Here is a 19959-nt window from a genome sequence, read left to right as displayed (position 1 = left end):
TGCAGACAGCATGGAACCTGCTTGGGATTCTCTCTCCCTCTCTGCATCTCCTCAACTCGTGCTTGCTCGCTCTCTTCTCAAAATAAATATATGTGTTAACAGAGATACGAAGGCAGTTATCTGGGGTTGGTACAGTTATGCCATCTTTATTTGTATAAAAGTTTTTATTTAATCTCTACACCCAGTGTGAGGCTTGAACTCACAACCCTGAGACTGAATGTCGTGGTCTCTTTCTGCCTACCAAGCCTGCCAGGTGCCCCCAATTATCCCATTTTAGAGACTGGGACACCAAAGCATGTGACTTACGGAAACCAGCCCACCTGAGGAGCTTGACTGTAGGGCTCAGGCTCTGAACCTCCCAAGTTCCTTCATCATAGCCTCTCACTGCTGTTCTCATCCTTGTACTCCCTGAAACAGCTGCTGACCTTTTCCCTCTCATTCCCCTGCTGGAAAGAGGCCACAGTTAACCAAAGATCACACATAACAACTGCATTTGGCTTAGGACTTCATCCATCGGGTGAAAACAGCACCAGTGCACCATCTGGGTTTACACCTCAGTGTTAACCAAGCTTTATTTATTGTCCTGGCTTTATTTGAATAAAAGCAGGGGTACCTGGGTGGCTCAGTCTGTTGAGCATCCCACTCTTGATTTCAGCTCAGCTCATGATCCCGGGTTCTTGGGCTTGAAACCTGTGTGGGGCTCCATGCTGAGCGTAGAAGCTGCTTACGATTCTCTCTCTCTCTTGAGGAAGCCTGGGTGACTCAGTTGGTTAAGTGTCTGACTTCGGCTCAGGTCATGATCTCGCAGTTCGTGGGTTTGATCCCTGCATTGGGCTCTGTGCCGTCAGCTCGGAGCCTGGAGCCTGCTTTGGATTCTGTGTCTCCCTCTCTCTGCCTTTCCCCCGCCTGCACTCCGTATCTCTCTCTCTCAAAAATAAATAACACACTCTCATAAATAAAAAATAAAAGTAAGCTTTCCCCCCTCCCCTTCAATTGCTATCTTCTTTGGAACCACCGGATGTGAGGCACACCACAGGGAAATTATCTCGCTCCTTCAGAGATTCCCAAGAAATCCCATGACTGGATTCGGGGATTACAGACTACTACAGTGAAAACCTGGAAGGGGAAAAGCCCCACTACCTATATCAAAGGCTGCTCTGTGCCAAGCACTGCACTTTACATTTCTAAGTTAATTTTTCCCCAACAACCCTCAAGATAATTACCACCTTTTATGTAACAGGACTGAGGCTCCAAGAGGTTTTGTAACATGCAGGACTTTTCATCAAGATCTGTCTTACTGAACGCATGCTCCTTTCACTCCTAGCAGATTGACCTCCAAAGGTTCAATAGCCCCAGAAAGCATCATAGCGTATGTTAAATGCTAGAAGCCCCTCTCCAACCTCACAGGACAGGAAACCCAAAGTGTCCTCCATGGGCACCAATTGCTACAGGATTTTCCAGCATTAGTTCTGATTTCGAGAATGTCACTTGGTTATCAAAAGTACACTTGAACAACCACATGACATTGTGTTTTGGTCGCTGCGGGGCACATGGGAGCCACAGTCATCCGCTTCCCCAGCACGGGCCCCCCAGAACACTCTAGACATTCAGAGGCGCCAGACTGCAGGGCTCACAGACTGGACGGAGGAACGTGATTTATTGGTTCTTTCGGGTTCACCATATCCGACGCCCCCGCCCGCGACGTAGGATGTTAAAGTGCAGTCAGTGCATCTTTTGATAGGGGACGTGCTCACCCTGCAACGGCTCCCAGGGCCTCAGGGAGGTCTGGGCGCGGCATCCTCAATCGGGTCTCCCCGCTGGGCGTACGGAGGAGAAAGGCTGCCTCCGACTCTTGCGCAGGAGCAAGGTCCCAGTGCCCACGATGGAAGTCCCAGCTCACGCTGACTTCCCGCCGCCGCCGCCCATCCAGTTCTTCCTCCAGGCCACGTTCTCTTGCGTGGCCGCTGCCTCCTGCAGAGTGGCTAGCACTAACTCTTTGGTCCTGACCGCCTCCTCCCTGCGCCGCGGGTCTTGCTCGGGCATCTCCTGCGGGCGGGAAGGGAGGTTCGCAGTCTTGACCCCCACCCAGCCCGGGGGCTCTCCGCCCGCCCACCCCACGTCGGACTTCCAGTCGCCCCCACCTTCAGCATCTCCTGCTTCCGCTGCTCTCCCGGAGCCACGAGGACAAAGAGCGCGGAGCCCACGCCAGCCCCGGCGCCCAGAAGGGCACCCACGATCAGCGCTTTGCGCAAGGTCTCCATGGCCGACCGCGCGACCAGAGAGGCGCTCTCCGAGGCCTCCCGCAGCCTAGAAGGCGAGCCACGACGTCTCACTGCTCCCCGCGCAGGCTAGAGCGGCCCACGGAGAAAACCATAGAGATGGGGCCGGGCTAGAGGGCCTGATCGGCGAAACCTTCGAATCTAGAGCACCTGGGTCTTAAAAGATTGGTTTTAACTGGGAAGCTTGAGCGCGTCCAAAAGCGTTGGACTTGAGGGCCGTGCACCGGACCCATTGCCATGAAGTTCAGGGTGGGATTGCTAAAGGGAGCGTGCGTGTCGGAGTGCGTGTCTTCATGGTTGCTGTGGGTTTTACGGCTGCCCAGTTCCGAAATTTCCTAGTCGATACAGGGCTAGGGCTGTGTTCTGTAGTTTCCTACAATAACTTGTGGTTTTTCAGTACAGCACATACCGGACATCCAGATACTTACATCAGTCTATCGATCCATTCCAAATCTCAACTTCTGAACAAAAACTCAAAGCCAAATGTACTGGGTGGGGGGAAAGGTATACATATGTTATTATTTTTCTTTATTTTACTTGTTAAGTTAACGTATTGAAAGTAAATTTGTTTTGTTTTGTTTTGTTTTGTTTTGTTTTCATCATGGGAAACCCTTGGCTCCCCCACCCCACCCCTGGCATGAAAACTCTGGGTTTGGAGTAACATACCGAGTTCTAGTTTGGAGAAGAAAGCACCTTTTAGTTGTGTGACTCTGGGCAAATCATTTAAGTTCTTTGTGCCTCGGCTTCTGCATCAGAAAATAGGGCTAATGACCGTATCTTTCTCATAGTTTTAGGATAATTAAATGAGTTGATATATAAAGCATTTAAAAACAGTTACTGGTAAACAGTAAACACCCTATAAATATTCATTAAGACACAAAGAAACATGTCAAATTGGGAGACCCAGTGAGCAAAGGAATCAGGAAATTCCAAGTTTGTTTGCAAAGCTCTTCACTCCCAGGGCTTTAATCCAGATGCCCTTGTTGACTCCTACCCTCCTGCCTTTCCCAGTGACACCGGGGAGTGAGACATAAAGCTCCTATCCCATCTCTTGGGATTTTCCCCTCCCCTGGAAGGCCCATAATCTCCTAGCTTGTCATTCTCTTCTCAGAAGTGATTAGGGGCCAGGCTCCAAGGATTAAAGGAGCAGTCTGTGGAGTGTCTGAGTAGGGGTACTCCACTTTGAGTTCAACCACTCTGCCCTCTAAGAATTAGAACCCATGGCCCTTGTGCCAGGGAGCAGCGAGGATGGGCCTTGGCCTAGAGATAGCCCAGGCTCCTCCCAGCACCCAGAAAGTCCTAGGCTGACCAGCCCCCTGTGGATGGACAGAGGAGAAATTGGCAGGGTTGAAGGTCACCAGGATGTTCAGGTTAGTACTCCCCTACCCTGTGTCTTGCGGCTGACTCATCTTCCAGTTTGGTCCAAGCACCCTGCTTATCCTGATTCAGGTGGTCTCTCAAAAGACTCGCCTGCCCTCCATTGTGGTGGAAGCTTCTGAGGGGAGTGAAGAGAGCGGGGAGCTGGGTTGGCCACAAGAGGAGCTGCTGCTGCCCACTGATGAGGAAGAGGAGGCCGAGGTCTTCTTTCAGGACCAAAGTGAAGAGGCAGGTGAGGAAGGCAGCTGCTTCAGTGGGGCCGTTGTGACCTGACCTGGATATTCTTCTGGGCAGGGCCCAGATGGAAAACTCAGTTGTGTCCCCTGCATTAAGCAGTACCAGGCACACAGTAGGTGCTTAGTTCATGTAGTGAAGAATAACATAGAGGTGGAGAGAAAAGTCAAAGTGTTTGGCAAAGTTGAACGTTAGAGGGAAGTTGTAATGTCAGATGGGTGATGCCTTTTAATTATTTTTAAAATATACTATTTTAAAATACATTGTTTTTAAAATATTCTAAAACAATGTTTTAAATGTTTTAAAATATTTACGTCATTTGTTGTGTGTGTGTGGGGAATGTAATAAAATTATCCCAAATCGACTACCCAGAGAGAAGTTACATTTCGGATGCCTTTTCTTCCAGCTTATTTATTAGGACTTACAGTGTGCCAGGCACTGTGCTAAACACTTTTATCTCATGATTTTCAGAACTCAGTGGGGGAGACCCTTTTATCCTCATGAGAAAACTGAGGCCATGAAATTAGGCTCTTAATTACAATTGCTGTATTACTTTTTTATAAGCAAAAGAAAAAAACATCAAACTAATTTGCTTCATCTTTCAAAAAGTCAGTAATGTATCAGGAATACTTTTCACTTTTTTTAATTAATGTTTATTTTTTAGAGAGAGACAGAGCGTGAGCATGGGAGGGGCAGAGAGGGAGACACAATCTGAAGCAGGATCTGGGCTCTGAGCTGTCAGCACAGAGCTGAAGTGAGGGTCAAACTCTAGGACCTGATATCATGACCTGAGGCGAAGTAGGACACTTAACCGACTAAGCCACCCAAACGCCCCCAGGAATACTTTTCACTTTGAATGGTCTCTTCAACTCTCCTCTCCCCCAGGCTGGACTTGGAGCCCACTGGACCCCAGATCTCCCTTAAGAACCTTTAACCCAGCACTCAGCTGGGGACAGGAACAGGTAGAACAAGAGGTCTCCTGGATTCCTGAGGACACAGAGTATCAGGAAGCCTCCAACCCCTGTCCTCTCTGGAACCCAGCAACAGGCTCCCATGTGTGTAGAAGCTGCTTTGTGGAATATTCACACCTCCTGCCTCCCAGGAGCTTTGAGGGTAAGTATCTGTTCTCTCTCCTTCAACATTTCAGTGAAGTTTGTTAGGAGGCCCTTCTGGCTGTCCTATCAATCTTCCCCTTTTCACAGGTTGAGGACACTGAGGCTTGGAGGTTGGGCCACTGGCTCACATCAGTCAGTCAGTGCTGGGATTTGGATTAAGAACTCCTCTCTTTAAACAAAAAACCCCCAGAAACTCTATCTGTGCCCGTAGGTATTCCAGTTAGTAGGGGTTAGAAGCCTTCTCTAGTTAGCACCCATCTTGTGCCTGGCATTGCTAAGTGCTAAATGTTTCACCTGACATTGTATGTAATCCCAACTCCACCTATTATTCCTACCTTGCCGAGGTGTAAACTGGGGCATGGAGACATTCAAAAACATGTGCACGCGGCTAGAAAATATGGAGGCCAGCCCTAAGATCCTAACTTCCCACCCATCATACAAAGAAGAAAAAAATTCTCTTCACCTCTTTCCTCACCCAACAGAAAAATTAGTTAGAACTAAAGTCTTTAATGAGAGACTTGAACCAAGTAAGCAAAGTAGGGGATGCCCCTGAAAGGGCCTAGCTCCTGCACAGTCACAGTCCAGCCTTGGGACCCTTGCTCCAGGCAGGGTAGCCGCACATCAGGGTCCTCATCGGAGAACTGAATCAGGGTCCCCTGGGGGCTTAGGACCCTTAGGCATTCTGACAGAAGCTGGTAAGCCCCAGGCAGACCACCCCGGGCAACAGCATCCCAGGTGCCCTTATCCAGCACTAGCTGGAAGGAGCCTGAGGGAGCCACGGGCTCCAGGTCCTGGGCATCAGCCTGTATGAACTGTAGTCGAGAGGCAGGGTGCCCAGGGTACAGGGGTATTTGGTCTTGGCCACCTTCCAGGAGGCTGTTCATGTGGGCCACGGCCACAGGAGAGAAGTCCACCCCCAGCACATCCACGGGAATTGGACACTTGGTGTAGAGACCTGTACATAGGCTGGAAGTCCCACAGCCCACGTCCAACACCCGCAGTGGATAGGCAGCCCGTGCCTCCTGCAGCAGCGGCAGTAGGAGCCCCTGGGCTTCCTCATACCCAAAGAACCAGTCAAACGTGGGGACGCTGCCAACTCGGGGACCGCTGTGGAGCTTATCCCAGAGGCGACGGTGGGCCAGGCAGTTACCAGCCAGGGAGCCTGTGGACACGAGTGGGGCACATGTGTCACCCAGCGCCCAAGTTTCATCAGATTGCTGCAAAAAAACCAAAAAACAAAACAAACAAACAAAAAAAAAACCGGTGCAATATACCCTGGGGTTTGAAGAATCACAATTTCAGGGATTAGGGTCACTAAGAATCCGCCTTGCCCTCCCACTCTGCCTACCTTCCCTACCCAACAAAGCTCGGCGCGCCCCAGCCGCCAGGGTCGCCACGTGGAGAGTTGCTCGCAGCGCGGCCATCTGGAGATCCCGGCAAGGTCGGCCTTCTGCGAAATGTCGCCCGCACTCCCGAAGGAGCCTGAGGTCCAAGAGAAAGGTTGCAAATTCCGCTTTGTGGGATAACGCGAACAGCCTAATGACAACCATGGAAAAAACGCGGACACACACTTACTACGGCAGGAAAGGCCTTTATTGTTGGCAACGGTAAATTAAAAGAGGAGGGGGACACGACAGCTCCGGTTCCAGGGGCGGCTCCCCAAACCTGAAATAAAAGGAGAAGTCGTGAGCACCCCAAGGAGGAGCCTGCAGAACCTCGGTTCCGCTGGGCTCCTTGGAGCCGGTGTCCCGGCGGTTGAGGATAGAACCCGCGGACCGGAAGCCGCGGGCACCGAAGACATGACGCCGAGGGGCCAGAGCCCTTTCCCTCTGCCTCCGTACATTACGGGGGCCGGGACCGTACACCCGGCCCCCGCCAAGAAAAGGAGGGTGCGCAGGCCCCGCCCAGAACCCCCGCCGGGCCTCGTAGCTCCGAAACCTACCTACGCACCTAATTTTTCGCCGTCCCGGGAGAGATCCAGGGCGCCGCCGAGCTGCTTTATATACCCTCAGTACCCGCCCCTGGGCTGCGATTGGCTCGCGGAGGCCGAGGGGCGGGGCCTACGCGGACACTGCGCAGAGCCAAAAAGCCGGCCGCGAACCACAGTCGTTGCGCAGCCATGGGGGCTCCCGGGGGAAAGATCAACCGGCCCCGAACGGTGATTGTGTGGGAGCCCCGACTTCGTTTCCCCACGCGTCTTGGAGCCCTCTAATCTCGCCAGAGATGAGATCTATGGGCCGGAGTCGCCGGGTGCGGGGTCCTGGGTCGCGGTGCGCGGCTTCCGTCTGATTAGCATCTTCCTCCCCTTCAGGAGCTGAAGAAGAAGCTGTTCAAGAGACGGCGGGTGTTGAACCGGGAGAGGCGACTGAAGCACCGGGTGGTGGGAGCTGTAATAGACGAAGGCCTGATCACGCGGCACCACCTCAAGAAGCGGGCGTGAGTGCCAGACTCTCTTCCCTTTGCCCCGCCCCCTCCCGCCCCGAGTCCCCTTTCTCCTCCGTGTCGATCTCCACAGCAGGTATCACCTCCGCTTTTCTTGTGCACTGACTTTATACAAGGCACGTTTGTTAGCTGTGTTTGTGCCTACACCCTGCTAGCGTGCGGACAACACTGGTAGCTCACAACCTCTTTGGGTCTTGGACCCGACTAAGAATCTAAGAACTGTCGACTCACCCACCTCCCCAGATAACATTGTACCTTTACATAAATTTTTATAAGTAAACTTAAATTTTTTTATTAAAATTTTTTTTTTACATTTTAAATTTATTTTTGAGAGACAGCATGAGCAGGGAAGGGGCAGAGAGAGAGACACACACAGAATCCGAAGCAGGCTCCAGGCTCTGAGCTGTCAGCACAGAGCCCGATGCGGGGCTCAAACCCACGAACCCTCAGATCATGACCTGAGCCCAAGTCGGAAGCTTAACCAACTGAGCCACCCAGCTGCCCCTAAATATTTTTATTTCTGAGAGAGAGAGTGTGAGTGGAGGAGAGGGGCAGAGGGAAAGAGAATCCCAAACAGGCTCCATGCTCAGCGCAGAGCTCCACACGGGGCTCCATCCCACGATCCTGGTATGGTGACCTGAGTCAAAACCAAGAGTCAGACACTCAACCAACTGGGTGTCAGAAATATTGACTGAGCCTCGTGGGGGCTTCCACCACGAAGTGAACCTGGCTGGCTCACTTGGTAGGGCGTGCCATTCTTGATCCTTGCAGTTCATGAGTTCAAGCCCCACATTGCGCATGGAGACTACTTAAAATAAAATCAAATCAAATTAAAAAGTATTGAAGATAGAAGGAAAAATAGTTTTCCCTTACAAATTCTTGCTATATACCAAGTTTTAACACTTAATGTTAAGTACTCTATATATATGTACGGGAGTAGTGTTAAGCATGTTAATGGCTAAATGTTGGAAAGATTTAACTCAGAGCCTAGATTTTCAAGGTTTTTCTACTTGAGTCCAAAGACCTTTTCTTTTCTTTTTTTTTAGTTTTTCATGTTGTATTTATTTTACAGAGAGAGAGTGGGGGAGGGGCAGAGAGCGAGGGAGACACAGAATCGGAAGCAGGCTCCAGGCTCTGAGCTGTCAGCACAGATCCCGACGTGGGGCTTGAACTCACCAACTGTGAGATCATGACCTGAGCCGAAGTCAGATGCTTACCCTGCTGAGCCACCCAGGCGCCCCAAAGGCGTTTTCAATAGCCAGAACCAGCCTGCAGTGGTTCTGATTAACCTGGACATCTTTGCTCTTACCAACGCTTCAGGTCCAGTGCACGTGCCAACATTACTCTCTCTGGGAAGAAGCGCAGAAAACTCCTCCAGCAGATCCGGCTGGCCCAGAAAGAGAAAGCAGCCATGGAAGGTGAGGCTGGGGCAAAGAGGTGAGGTGAGTGGGCAGCCTGGATTCACTGGGGGTCTTTCATGCTTCCTCTTTCCTTTTGCTCAGTGGAAGCCCCCACGAGGCAAGCCAGGACTAGTGAACTGCAGCCCAAACGGCAAAAGAAGACAAAAGCCCCCCAAGATGTAGACATGGAGGACCTTGAAGATAAGAGCTAAATCCCCACGCCTCCCACTGGAAGATTCTCAGCTGGAGCCAGGAGGACTCTGGTTATTTCGGAGGACTTTGGAGAAGGCATTGCCCCTTTTCACCCTTCTCAGATTCCTTTTCCTTCATGGCCTAGGGAGCTGCCCTGTAGGAATGCATCGAGAGGAAGAGAGTGGAGAAGGAAGATGGGAGACGGGGGTCCTTAACAGTCAGCTCAATTTGTAATAAAGCCCTAGACTTCTCACTGAGATGTGTGTGATTAAATGTAGGAATGGGCGGGGTCTGTGAGTGGGGAAACAAGACAGGAAATAGAACCCACGGAGCTTACTTGAGCAAAGGCAACGAGAAGCCAGCCTCTGTGCCTGGCTGGCTCAGTCAGTAGAACATGCGACTCTAGATCTCAGGTTGTGAGTATGAATCCCAATTGGGTGTAAAAAAAAAAAAAAAAAAAAAAAAAAAAAAAGTCAGAGGCACCTAGGTAGCTCAGTTGGTTAAGCATCTGACTTCAGCCCAGCTCACGATGTCACCTTTATGAGTTTGAGCCCCACATCGGGCTTTGTACTGACAGTGTGGAGCCTGCTTGGAATTCTCTCTCCCTCTCTCTGTCTCCATCACTCGTGCTTTCTCTCTCAAAATAAATAAGTAAACTTAAAAAAAAATCCACTGTTACTTAAAAAAATTTTGGAGGGGACACTTGGGTGGCTCAGTCGGTTAAGCATCTGACTCACAGTTTGTGAGTTCAAGCCCCGTGGGCTCTGTGCGGACATCTCGGAGCCTGGAGCTTGCTTCAGATTCCGTGTCTACCTCTCTTGGCCCCTCCCCTGTTCTCTCTCTCTCTCTCTCTCTCTCTCTCTCTGTCTCTCCCTCTCTCTCTCCCTCTCAAAAATAAATTAACATTAAAAAAAATTTGCTTGAAGTGAATAAAAAAATTCTTGTTTTAAAGTCAGTTCTACCCAGGGCTTGAACTCATGACCGTGAGATCAAGACTCGCACGCTCTACCGACTCAGCCAGCCAGTCGCCGAGGATTATATTTTTAATAAAGTGAAGACCGAGCATTATTTTTCCCATTTAACATTCAGAACTTCTGTTGGATGACAGGACTGGGGGTGTTTAATTAAAGTAAAAAGCTGCCTGTGTGGAGGTGTGTTAAACGGGGGTAAAACATCTCTCTGCCCTGTTTAATCTGTGTAAGCTTCTTTGGAAGAGGGAGGGTTTGGGTCCAGCGTTGCACCTCCTTTCTCCCTGCCACAGCCCATCCCACCTCACCCCTCTGCCAACTACATATTTTGAATTTCAAATTCAGTAAAGAATCTGTACAATGAAACTTTATAAATGCACTCTACTTAAATTTGCCAATTTTTAGCATTTTCCAACAGTTGTTTTATCTGTATGCACTTGCAAATATGTATGCATGTGTCTTTGTTGACTCATTGGAAAGTCAATTGCAGATGAGATTTTTACCCAGAGAACATTCCTTCTTTTTTTTTTTTTTTAAGGTTTTTTTTTTTTTGTTGTGTTATGTTGTGTTGTGTTAGCGTTGTGTTTTGTGGTTTTTTTGAGAGAGAACCAGCAGGGGAAGAAGCAGAGAGGAGAGAGAGAATCCCAAGCAGGCTTTGCACTGTCAGTAAGGACTCCCACTTGGGACTCAAACTCATCAACTGTGAGATCGTGACCTGAGAGGAAATCAAAATCAAGAATTGGCCGCTTAACTGACTGAGCCACCCAGGTGGCCCAGAACATTATTTTATATAGCGAAAATACTCTTATCACACCTAAGACATTTAACATTAGCTAATACTGACTTTTTCATATTTGAATTTCCTTAATTGTTCCAATAATATCCTTTGGTTGTTGTTGTTGTTGAGAGAGAGAGCATGAGCAGGGGAGAGGGGCAGAGGGAGAGAGAGAGAATCTAGGGCGCCACACTCAGTGGGGCCCAACAGAGCCCAATCCCACAACCCTGTGACTACAACCTGAGTGGAAATGAAGAGTGGGACCTCAGCCTACTGAGCCAACTAGGAGCCCCTCCAATAATATTTTTGTATATTTTATATATTTTTTAATTTTATATATTTTTAAATATTTTTTATTTTTATTTTTTATATTTTATAATATTTTTTTTTATTTTTTTTTCAACGTTTATTTATTTTGGGGACAGAGAGAGACAGAGCATGAACGGGGGAGGGGCAGAGAGAGAGGGAGACACAGAATCGGAAACAGGCTCCAGGCTCTGAGCCATCAGCCCAGAGCCCGACGCGGGGCTCGAACTCACGGAGTGCGAGATCGTGACCTGGCTGAAGTCGGACGCTTAACCGACTGCGCCACCCAGGCGCCCCTTTTATAATATTTTTTATAGCTGTTTTCCCCCTCAATCCAGGAGTTAATCAAGGATCATGTACTTCATTTAATTGTCCTATCTCTTTTGTCTCATTCAACAGTGTTTTTTCTTTTTTTTAAAAAAAAATTTTTTTTTTCAACATTTATTTATTTTTGGGACAGAGAGAGACAGAGCATGAACGGGGGAGGGGCAGAGAGAGAGGGAGACACAGAATCGGAAACAGGCTCCAGGCTCTGAGCCATCAGCCCAGAGCCCGATGCGGGGCTCGAACTCACGGACCGCGAGATGGTGACCTGGCTGAAGTCAGACGCTTAACCGACTGCGCCACCCAGGTGCCCCAACAGTGTTTTTTCTTAAATGTTTATTTTTGAGAGAGCGCAAGTGGGGGTGGGGCATAGAAAAGGGGACAGAGGATCAGAAGTAGGCTCTTCACTGACAGTAGCAAGCCCGATGTGGGGCTTGAACTCATGAACCACAAGATCGTGACCTGAGCAGAAGTTGGACGCTCAAACAATTGAGCCACCCGGGTTCCCCTCATTCCACAGCACTTCTACCTATTTTAGGTAACTTGACATTTTTGAAGAGCCCAGTGTAATTTTATTTATCTATTTAGGAATAATCCATTTCCCGTCGCTTACATCAATTTGTCTCACGATTAGTGCTTCTAAGTGTAGAAACTTGGTTAAGTGGATGTCTGTCAGATTTCTCCATTGTTAAAGTATACTTTCCCTTTGTAATTCATAAGTAACCTTTGGGGCTGCTACTTTGAGATTGCATGAATACCCTATTCCCCAAAATCCTTTCACCCCGTGATTTTAGCACCCATGATAATCTTTACCTAATAAGTTACTGCACAAAATGGTAATTTTCTAATTTTATCCTTCAGTCACTGATATTATTCATGTGATATATTCTGTAAAGAAAACCCCTTCCTCTATAAAAATATCACTATGGATTCGGATTGTTTCTCAGTGGGTCATAATCTATGACTATTGCTTTTACAGGCTTGAAGTCATGGCCAAAATTTGGCCAACAGGAGCCTTTTCAAGGTGGTCTCTGTGTCCTTTTGACTCAACACCATCAGTATTTGAGCACTTCCTTGTTTTCTGACATGATGATCTGTTCCAGTCTTACCTGCTGCTTCCCCTGGCCTATGACTGGGATCAGCCAATTTTCCAGGGAAACAGAATTATGTCCAGTTTTGAACACAGAGAGGAAAAGCGGTTGTTTGAAAATGTATTCAGATGCAGTAAAGAGAGGAGGGGAGGCAATAGGAAGGAGAAGGAAAGACATTTTTATTTATGTTTTTTTGAAGTAGGCTCTACATCCAATATGGGGTTTGAACTCATGACCCTGAGACTAAGTGTTACACACTCTACTGACTGAGCCAGCCAGGTGCCTCAGGAAAGACATTTTTAATATTTTGAGACAGAGAGAGAGAGAGAGAGAGAGAGAGAGAGAGAGCATGAGTGGGGGAAGGGCAGAGAGGGAGGGAGACACAGAATCTGAAACAGACTCCAGGCTCTGAGCTGACAGAGCTTCACGTGGGGCTCAAACTCGTGAACCACAAGATCATGACCTGAGCTGAAGTCGGACACTTAACTGATTGAGCCACTCAGGTGCCCCATCTTCTTTTTTTAATTAAAAAAAATATTTTAAATCTTTTTTTATTTTTGACAGAGAGAGTCAGAGTGTGGGTGGGGGGGGGGGGTCAGAGAGAGAGGGAGACACGGAATCTGAAGCATGCTCCAGGCTCTGAACTGTCAGCACAGAGCTGGAAGCAGGTCTTTAACTCAGGAGCTGTGAGACCATGACCTGAGCTGAAGTCAGACACTTAACTGGCTGAGCCACCCAGTCGCCCTTTAATAAGTGATCTTAAGTGATGTTTGCAAAAATCTGTCAGATAGGAGACATACGCATTTTACAGATAAGGAAATGGGCTTCAAACAGTTGGGTCAATTGCTCAGGGTTACACTGCTGATAAATTGCAGACATGAATCTAGATCTGTCCAACACCAAAACAGGCACCTTTGGATTATGAAATCCTTAAGAGCAAGGACCACATAATAGTCTTATTCCTGGAGAACTTACATGTTTCAAAAGTCCCCTTAAATTTTTTTTTTACATTTATTTATTTTTGAGAGACAGTGAGACAGGGTGCGAGCAGGGGAGGGGCAGAGAGAGAAGGAGACACAGAATCCGAAGCAGGCTCTAGGCTCTGAGCAAGCTGTCAGCACAACGCCCAAGGCAGGGCTTGAACCCACAAAGCGTGAGATCATGACCTGAGCCGATGTTGGATGCTCAATGGACTGAGCCACCCAGGCACCCCAAAAATCTCCTTTTACAGATCATAAGTTGAGGCTCTCAGATGGTAAGTATTGGGTCCCAGTTGTAGACAGTGTTAGGAGCAGAAATATTTATTGTTCTAGAACAGATCTTGCTAGTAGGTAGTATATGATGGGGAGAACAAAGGCAAAAGGAAAAAAAAATAAACTTCCTTACAACTTACAGCCTATTGACAAGCACTTGAGACAAGCAGAGTGGCCTTCCTCTGGAAGCTTAGCTGCCTCAATGTTAATATGTTGCAAGAGGCAAAAGACAACCTTAGCGTGACATTAGTGGGACCTCCAGGATCCTGTAATAAATTCCTCTGGAAACTGCCTTTATCTCTACCTGCCCAAGATACATGTTAGCAATCATTGCCTAAACATATGACCCACTGATACACATTTAAGGGGGCTCACACTAAGAGTTTACTAGGTTGTAGTAAATGATCTTTTTCTAACAACAGCTAGCCCTTCAAGATCCTAGAAACCTCTCTTCCAAATTCCTTAGAGACCTAATGCTCTTCCTAACCCCCTCCCCAACCTGAAAGTTTATAATCAGCGCCTCCGTACAAACCAATAGCAGCTCTTTTTGCCCACAGGTCCTTTTCCCTTTTTAGCACCGAAGATGTCTCAAGAATTATTTCTTGCCTATTCACTCGTGAATCCCAACATTTAGGATCAGTGAATATATTCCCTGGTTTCAATTTTCACAACACCCTAGGAGGTAGTTGTACTGTTACCATTCCCATTTCCCGAGGAGGAAGCAGGCATAGGGAGGATAAGAAGAGTACACAGCCAGTAAGTGGAAGAGCTGAAGCTTAAGCTAGACAGACTGGCCATTTTGGGGGCTATTGATGAATGCATAGGAGTTCGTCATACAGTTTCCAGGCTCCCTCTCCGCAAGGGAGAGGAAGGGCCCTGAGTTGGCAGGTTGGGGAGAGAGAGCAAAGCCTAAAGAACGGAGACTAACATGACTGTAGAGCCAGCCTGTGACTGGAAGAACACCTACAACCCAATTTATTTCGGACTTCCTCTTCCTCCCTCTCTTTCCTTTTCCTCTCGGGAATTTTCTCTCCCTTCTTTCGTTCTCCACCCCCACCCCCCGCCCCCCGCCTCGCTTTTCCCTTCCCTTCTCTCCTTTAACTGCTTTCTCCATTGTCACGGTCTGTTTACTTATCTACTTGTTTATTCGTTTAATATTGTCACTGTTAATATTGTCACTGATTAAAATATTTCCCAGTGCTTCCTTTTTTAAAAACCTCGCGAGTTGAATATTTTGTATTTTTGGCTTTAGACAAAAATAATTAAATCCAGTGTGAATAGCCGCAGCCTGCTTTAGTTTGTGTGTCAGAGGCCCTTTGGGGGGGGAAATGGTTTTGTTGCGGGCGGGTCGGCTTCTTGCTGTCACAGTCGCAGTCCTGCTCCGGGGATCCCGACTCCGGTCCGGAACCAACATATGAGGGTCGCGGACGTCTCCGGACTGGTTTTCCTGCGAAGCCTAGTCGCTGGTTCCTTTCAGGGTTCCCGTCAGCGCGCATGCGCTACCTGCGCTTCGCCGCTCCCGCCTCGGGCTCGGGCTAGGGCTCCGGGATGTCCGCGTTGTGCGACCCTCCCGGGGCCCCAGGGCCTCCCGGGCCTGCCCCGGCCACCCACGGTCCCGCGCCGCTCAGGTAGTCAGAGCCCCTGGCATCTTCCCCCACCGCGCGGCCCTGCGCCGATCCCCAACCTTCTCGGCAGAAACCCGGATCCTACCTCGAGAACTCGCGTCAGGGTTCTCAGAGATTCCTGGTCCGGTCTTCCCAGAACTCAAGGGGCTGCCGCGCCAAAACTCTGGGCTTCAGTGCCCGCCCTTCTAAGATTTCGGTCGTGCCTCCCCCTAACCCGCAGCGCCCCGTTACCCCAGATCCCGGCCTTGTTCTCACAATAGTTGGGGTTATCAGAACTCTTGGGAACCCAGCTGTCCTGCCCCTTTTAGAGCCGAGAGAACCCAGAGTCCCCTGACTTGATGGAGTCTCCCTGAGAACCCAGGCCCACAAAATGCTTCCCTCTAGCCTTTCCCTTGTCCTGCAACTAAGATACTCCTCCTTACCTTAGGGTGGTTTATTTATTTATTTAAGAAATCAAGGCACAGTCGGAGCCCTAGAGGATGCGGTCTTTGGCAGAAAAGGCAGTAAGAGGAAGGGGACTTTGCCTCTTCCCATAACACTGGCTTCTGAACCTCTACCACTGAAGCCATATGTTTTGGGAGGGGAAGGGGCTGAAAAGCAGACATTATTACCTTGTATGCACCCTGGGGATACCGTGGTTCCAAGGCACACTGAGAATGCTGGGAAGGTGGTGGTTGTTGATGTGGGGTCCAAGTGGTGTGTGCTTAGGATGCTTGCAGAATATGGGAGGAAACAGGTACTAGGAGGCCTTAACGAGGGTGCTTGTGTTTTGGGGGAAGGGCAGTAAAGTTGGAAAGGTGTTTTTAAAGCAGATGTTGTAGCCACACAAGGTATACCTACTTGATTCAACAAATACTTAATGGAGTGCTTTCCATATACCAGGCACCTCAGTAGAAGAGTATTCGGTGTTGAAGAGCACAGAAATGTTTACTGCCCTCTTGGAGCTTATAGTCTGATTACTTAACCTTGGTTTCTTTATCTGTAAAGTGGGAACACAATAGTACCTACCTTATCGGGCTGTTGTCTGGATTGAAATAATACATATAAAGTACTTCAAGAGTACCTGAGATGAGTTATCTAACATAGACATTATTGTTATTATTGAAAGAAAAATAGGTAGCATTTATTGGGTGATTAGTGGAAACTTGATATGGTGCATTAGTGCTTCACTTACATTATCTTTTGAAGCACAGTTATCCCTGTTTTATGTGGAAAAAACCTGAAGCTCACAGAGGGAATGTAATGTGCCCACCATCTCCCAACACTCTAAGTCTGCTTCTCTTGCTTTCTTTTCAGTGCTCAAGAGCTGTCCCAGGAAATCAAGGCTTTTCTGACTGGCGTGGACCCTATTCTGGGCCACCAACTCTCGGCCCGGGAACATGCTCGCTGTGGCCTTCTCCTGCTCCGCTCTTTGCCACCGGCTCGGGCCGCCGTGCTTGACCACTTGCGAGGCGTCTTTGATGAGAGCGTCCGGGCCCACCTGGCTGCCTTGGACGAAAGCCCTGTGGCTGGCCCCCCTCACCTCCGTCCACCCCCACCCTCCCACGTCCCTGCTGGGGGACCTGGTCTAGAAGATGTGGTGCAGGAAGTGCAGCAGGTGCTGTCTGAGTTTATCCGGGCCAACCCGAAGGCCTGGGCACCTGTGATTAGCGCGTGGTCCATTGACCTCATGGGGCAGCTGAGCAGCACGTACTCAGGCCAGCACCAGCGTGTGCCCCATGCCACTGGCTCCCTCAACGAATTGCTGCAGCTGTGGATGGGCTGCCGGGCCACCCGCACATTAATGGACATCTATGTTCAGTGTCTCTCAGCTCTCATTGGTAGTTGCCCAGATGCCTGCGTGGATGCCTTGCTGGATACCTCTGTCCAGCATTCCCCACACTTCGACTGGGTTGTGGCCCATATTGGCTCCTCTTTTCCTGGCACCATCATCTCCCGAGTTCTCTCCTGTGGCCTTAAGGATTTCTGTGTTCACGGTGGGGCTGGAGGTGGAGCTGGTGGCAGTGGTGGAAGCTCTTCTCAAACCCCCTCTATAGACCCCTTTCCTGGATCTCCTGCTATCCCTGGGGAGAAACGGGTGCCCAAGATTGCCTCAGTTGTAGGCATCCTAGGGCACCTGGCCTCCCGCCACGGAGACAGCATCCGACGGGAGCTTCTGCGAATGTTCCATGATAGCCTGGCAGGGGGCACTGGGGGCCGGAGTGGGGACCCCTCCCTTCAGGCCACAGTTCCCTTCCTACTGCAGCTGGCGGTCATGTCACCAGCTTTGCTGGGCACGGTCTCTGGAGAGCTGGTGGACTGCCTTAAGCCCCCAGCCGTGCTGAGCCAGCTGCAGCAGCACCTGCAGGGATTCCCCCGAGAGGAGCTGGACAACATGCTGAACCTGGCTGTGCACCTGGTGAGCCAGGCCTCTGGGGCAGGTGCCTACCGCCTGTTGCAGTTCCTGGTGGACACAGCCATGCCTGCCTCAGTCATTACCACCCAAGGCCTGGCTGTGCCAGACACTGTGCGTGAGGCCTGTGACCGGCTGATCCAGCTGCTGCTTCTGCACTTGCAAAAACTGGTTCATCACCGGGGAGGGTCTCCTGGGGAAGGGGTGCTGGGTCCGCCCCCACCCCCCCGCCCTGTGCCCTTTCTAGATGCGCTAAGAAACCACGTCGGAGAGCTGTGTGGAGAGACATTACGATTGGAACGGAAGCGCTTCCTCTGGCAACACCAGCTCCTGGGCCTGCTCTCTGTCTATACTCGGCCTAGCTGTGGACCTGAGGCCTTAGGCCATCTCCTGAGCCGGGCCCGAAGCCCTGAAGAATTGAGTCTGGCCACCCAATTATATGCGGGGCTGGTGGTCAGTCTGTCTGGCCTCCTGCCTCTGGCTTTCCGAAGCTGCCTGGCTCGGGTGCATGCAGGGACTTTGCAGCCTCCCTTCACGGCCCGGTTCCTGCGCAACTTGGCACTGCTAGTCGGGTGGGAACAGCAGGGTGGTGAGGGCCCTGCAGCCCTAGGGGCCCGGTTTGGGGAGTCTGCGTCAGCCCATTTGTCTGACCTGGCTCCTCTCCTGCTACATCCTGAGGAGGAAGTAGCTGAAGCTGCTGCCTCCCTCCTGGCCATTTGTCCCTTTCCTCAAGAAGCCCTGTCCCCCTCCCAACTCCTGGGACTGGTGAGAGCTGGAGTGCATCGCTTCTTTGCCTCTCTGAGGCTGCATGGCCCCCCAGGTGTGGCTTCGGCCTCTCAGCTTCTTACCCGCCTCTCTCAGACCTCTCCAGCTGGGCTCAAGGCTGTCTTGCAGCTGCTAGTCGAGGGAGCCTTACATCGGGGCAACACAGAACTGTTTGGAGGGGAAGTGGATAGGGACAACGAGACTCTTTCAGTTGTCTCCGCTCCTTTGGCTTCTGCCTCCCTGTTGGACACAAACCGGCGGCACACTGCGGCCGTGCCAGGTCCTGGAGGGATTTGGTCAGTTTTCCACGCTGGAGTCATCGGTCGTGGCCTAAAGCCACCCAAGTTTGTGCAGTCGCGAGATCAGCAGGAAGTGATCTATAACACCCAGAGCCTCCTCAGCCTCCTGGTGCACTGCTGCAGTGCCCCCGGGGGGACTGAATGTGGGGGCTGCTGGGGGACTCCCACCCTGAGCCCGGAGGCAGCCAAAGCAGTGGCAGTGACGTTAGTGGAGAGTGTGTGTCCTGATGCAGCTGGTGCTGAGCTAGCCTGGCCCCCTGAGGAGCATGCCCGGGCCACCGTGGAGCGGGATCTCCGCATTGGCCGGCGCTTCCGGGAACAGCCCCTGCTCTTTGAGCTGTTAAAGCTGGTAGCAGCTGCTCCCCCAGCCCTGTGCTACTGCTCCGTGCTCCTGCGGGGGCTACTGGCCGCCCTCTTGGGTCATTGGGAAGCCTCTCGCCACCCTGATACAGCTCACTCCCCTTGGCACCTGGAGGCATCCTGCACCCTGGTAGCAGTCATGGCTGAGGGAAGCCTCCTGCCACCAGCCCTGGGGAATATGCACGAGGTATTTAGCCAACTGGCACCTTTCGAAGTGCGTCTGCTGCTGCTCAGTGTCTGGGGCTTTCTCCGGGAGCATGGGCCATTGCCCCAGAAATTCATCTTCCAGTCAGAGCGTGGTCGCTTCATCCGGGACTTCTCCAGGGAGGGTGGGGGTGAGGGTGGACCCCATCTCGCGGTTCTGCACAGTGTCCTCCACCGCAACATTGACCGCTTGGGGCTTTTCTCTGGCCGTTTCCAGGCACCTTCACCGTCCACTCTCCTTCGGCAGGGGACATAGCCTTTTCCATGATTCGGAAGCCAAGGGACGTTAAGCAGTGAGAGAGAGGGGCGGCTAAGGTGCTGCAGAAAGGTGGAGGTTTCTCTTCTAAACCTTGGCCTAAAGAGCGGTGTCACTTTTTTCCTCCCCCGCCTTTTTTTCTAAATAAAATTTACCGAGTTGAGAAAAGCAGAGTCCAGTGCCTCTGTCTGATGCTTAAGAGCTGGCAAAGTCGGACAGCGCCTGGCTCTGAACAATCCCGCCCCCGCCATCAGGCCACGCCCCTGGCCCCGCCTTCCGCGGGCATTTATTGTGTGCGCTCT

General features: G+C 50.6%; 4 protein-coding genes and 1 non-coding gene across 10 annotated transcripts; 2 read left to right on the top strand and 3 right to left on the bottom strand.

Annotated features, from left to right (window-relative positions):
* Positions 1-1630: 1630 nt before the first annotated feature.
* Positions 1631-2765, bottom strand: UQCC3 (ubiquinol-cytochrome c reductase complex assembly factor 3). The gene is made up of 2 exons (XM_040466315.1): positions 2142-2765; positions 1631-2046 (listed from the first exon to the last, which is right to left on the bottom strand). The coding sequence occupies exons 1-2, from the start codon at positions 2259-2261 to the stop codon at positions 1897-1899; spliced, it is 270 nt and encodes an 89-aa protein (XP_040322249.1). The 5' UTR covers positions 2262-2765; the 3' UTR covers positions 1631-1896.
* Positions 2766-3424: 659 nt separating this feature from the next.
* On the top strand, positions 3425-9296 carry LBHD1 (LBH domain containing 1). 2 transcript variants are annotated; one of them, XM_040466306.1, is made up of 6 exons: positions 3425-3649; positions 3744-3888; positions 4776-5003; positions 7317-7441; positions 8768-8865; positions 8950-9296. In XM_040466306.1, exons 1-6 carry the CDS (start codon positions 3500-3502, stop codon positions 8978-8980), a joined length of 777 nt encoding a protein of 258 aa, XP_040322240.1. In that variant the 5' UTR covers positions 3425-3499; the 3' UTR covers positions 8981-9296. The 2 variants fall into 2 exon arrangements, with proteins under 2 accessions (XP_040322240.1, XP_040322239.1); XM_040466305.1 differs by having other exon boundaries at positions 3729-3888.
* Positions 5496-7071, bottom strand: CSKMT (citrate synthase lysine methyltransferase). Of its 5 annotated transcripts, none has more exons than XM_040466302.1 (4): positions 6948-7069; positions 6581-6670; positions 6354-6487; positions 5496-6167 (listed from the first exon to the last, which is right to left on the bottom strand). In XM_040466302.1, exons 3-4 carry the CDS (start codon positions 6427-6429, stop codon positions 5512-5514), a joined length of 732 nt encoding a protein of 243 aa, XP_040322236.1. In that variant the 5' UTR covers positions 6430-6487; positions 6581-6670; positions 6948-7069; the 3' UTR covers positions 5496-5511. The 5 variants fall into 5 exon arrangements, with proteins under 5 accessions (XP_040322236.1, XP_040322237.1, XP_040322233.1 ...); XM_040466303.1 differs by having other exon boundaries at positions 6956-7055; XM_040466299.1 differs by having other exon boundaries at positions 6354-6670; positions 6948-7071.
* LOC121024013 (small nucleolar RNA SNORA57) lies at positions 6747-6894 on the bottom strand. The gene has a single exon (XR_005787580.1). It is a non-coding gene; the product is annotated as a small nucleolar RNA SNORA57 (small nucleolar RNA).
* A 5943-nt stretch (positions 9297-15239) lies between the features above and the next one.
* INTS5 (integrator complex subunit 5) lies at positions 15240-19830 on the top strand. Its single transcript, XM_040465648.1, has 2 exons — positions 15240-15384; positions 16678-19830. Exons 1-2 carry the CDS (start codon positions 15305-15307, stop codon positions 19655-19657), a joined length of 3060 nt encoding a protein of 1019 aa, XP_040321582.1. The 5' UTR covers positions 15240-15304; the 3' UTR covers positions 19658-19830.
* The last annotated feature ends 129 nt before the right edge of the window (positions 19831-19959 follow it).

The sequence above is a fragment of the Herpailurus yagouaroundi genome, unplaced genomic scaffold (genome assembly GCF_014898765.1).
Source record: "Herpailurus yagouaroundi ecotype Mexico unplaced genomic scaffold, PumYag 569, whole genome shotgun sequence".
Classification (NCBI taxonomy): domain Eukaryota; kingdom Metazoa; phylum Chordata; class Mammalia; order Carnivora; family Felidae; genus Herpailurus; species Herpailurus yagouaroundi.
The sequence above is the reverse complement of the archived record's forward strand: the minus strand, read 5'-3'. Positions and strand labels throughout refer to the sequence as shown.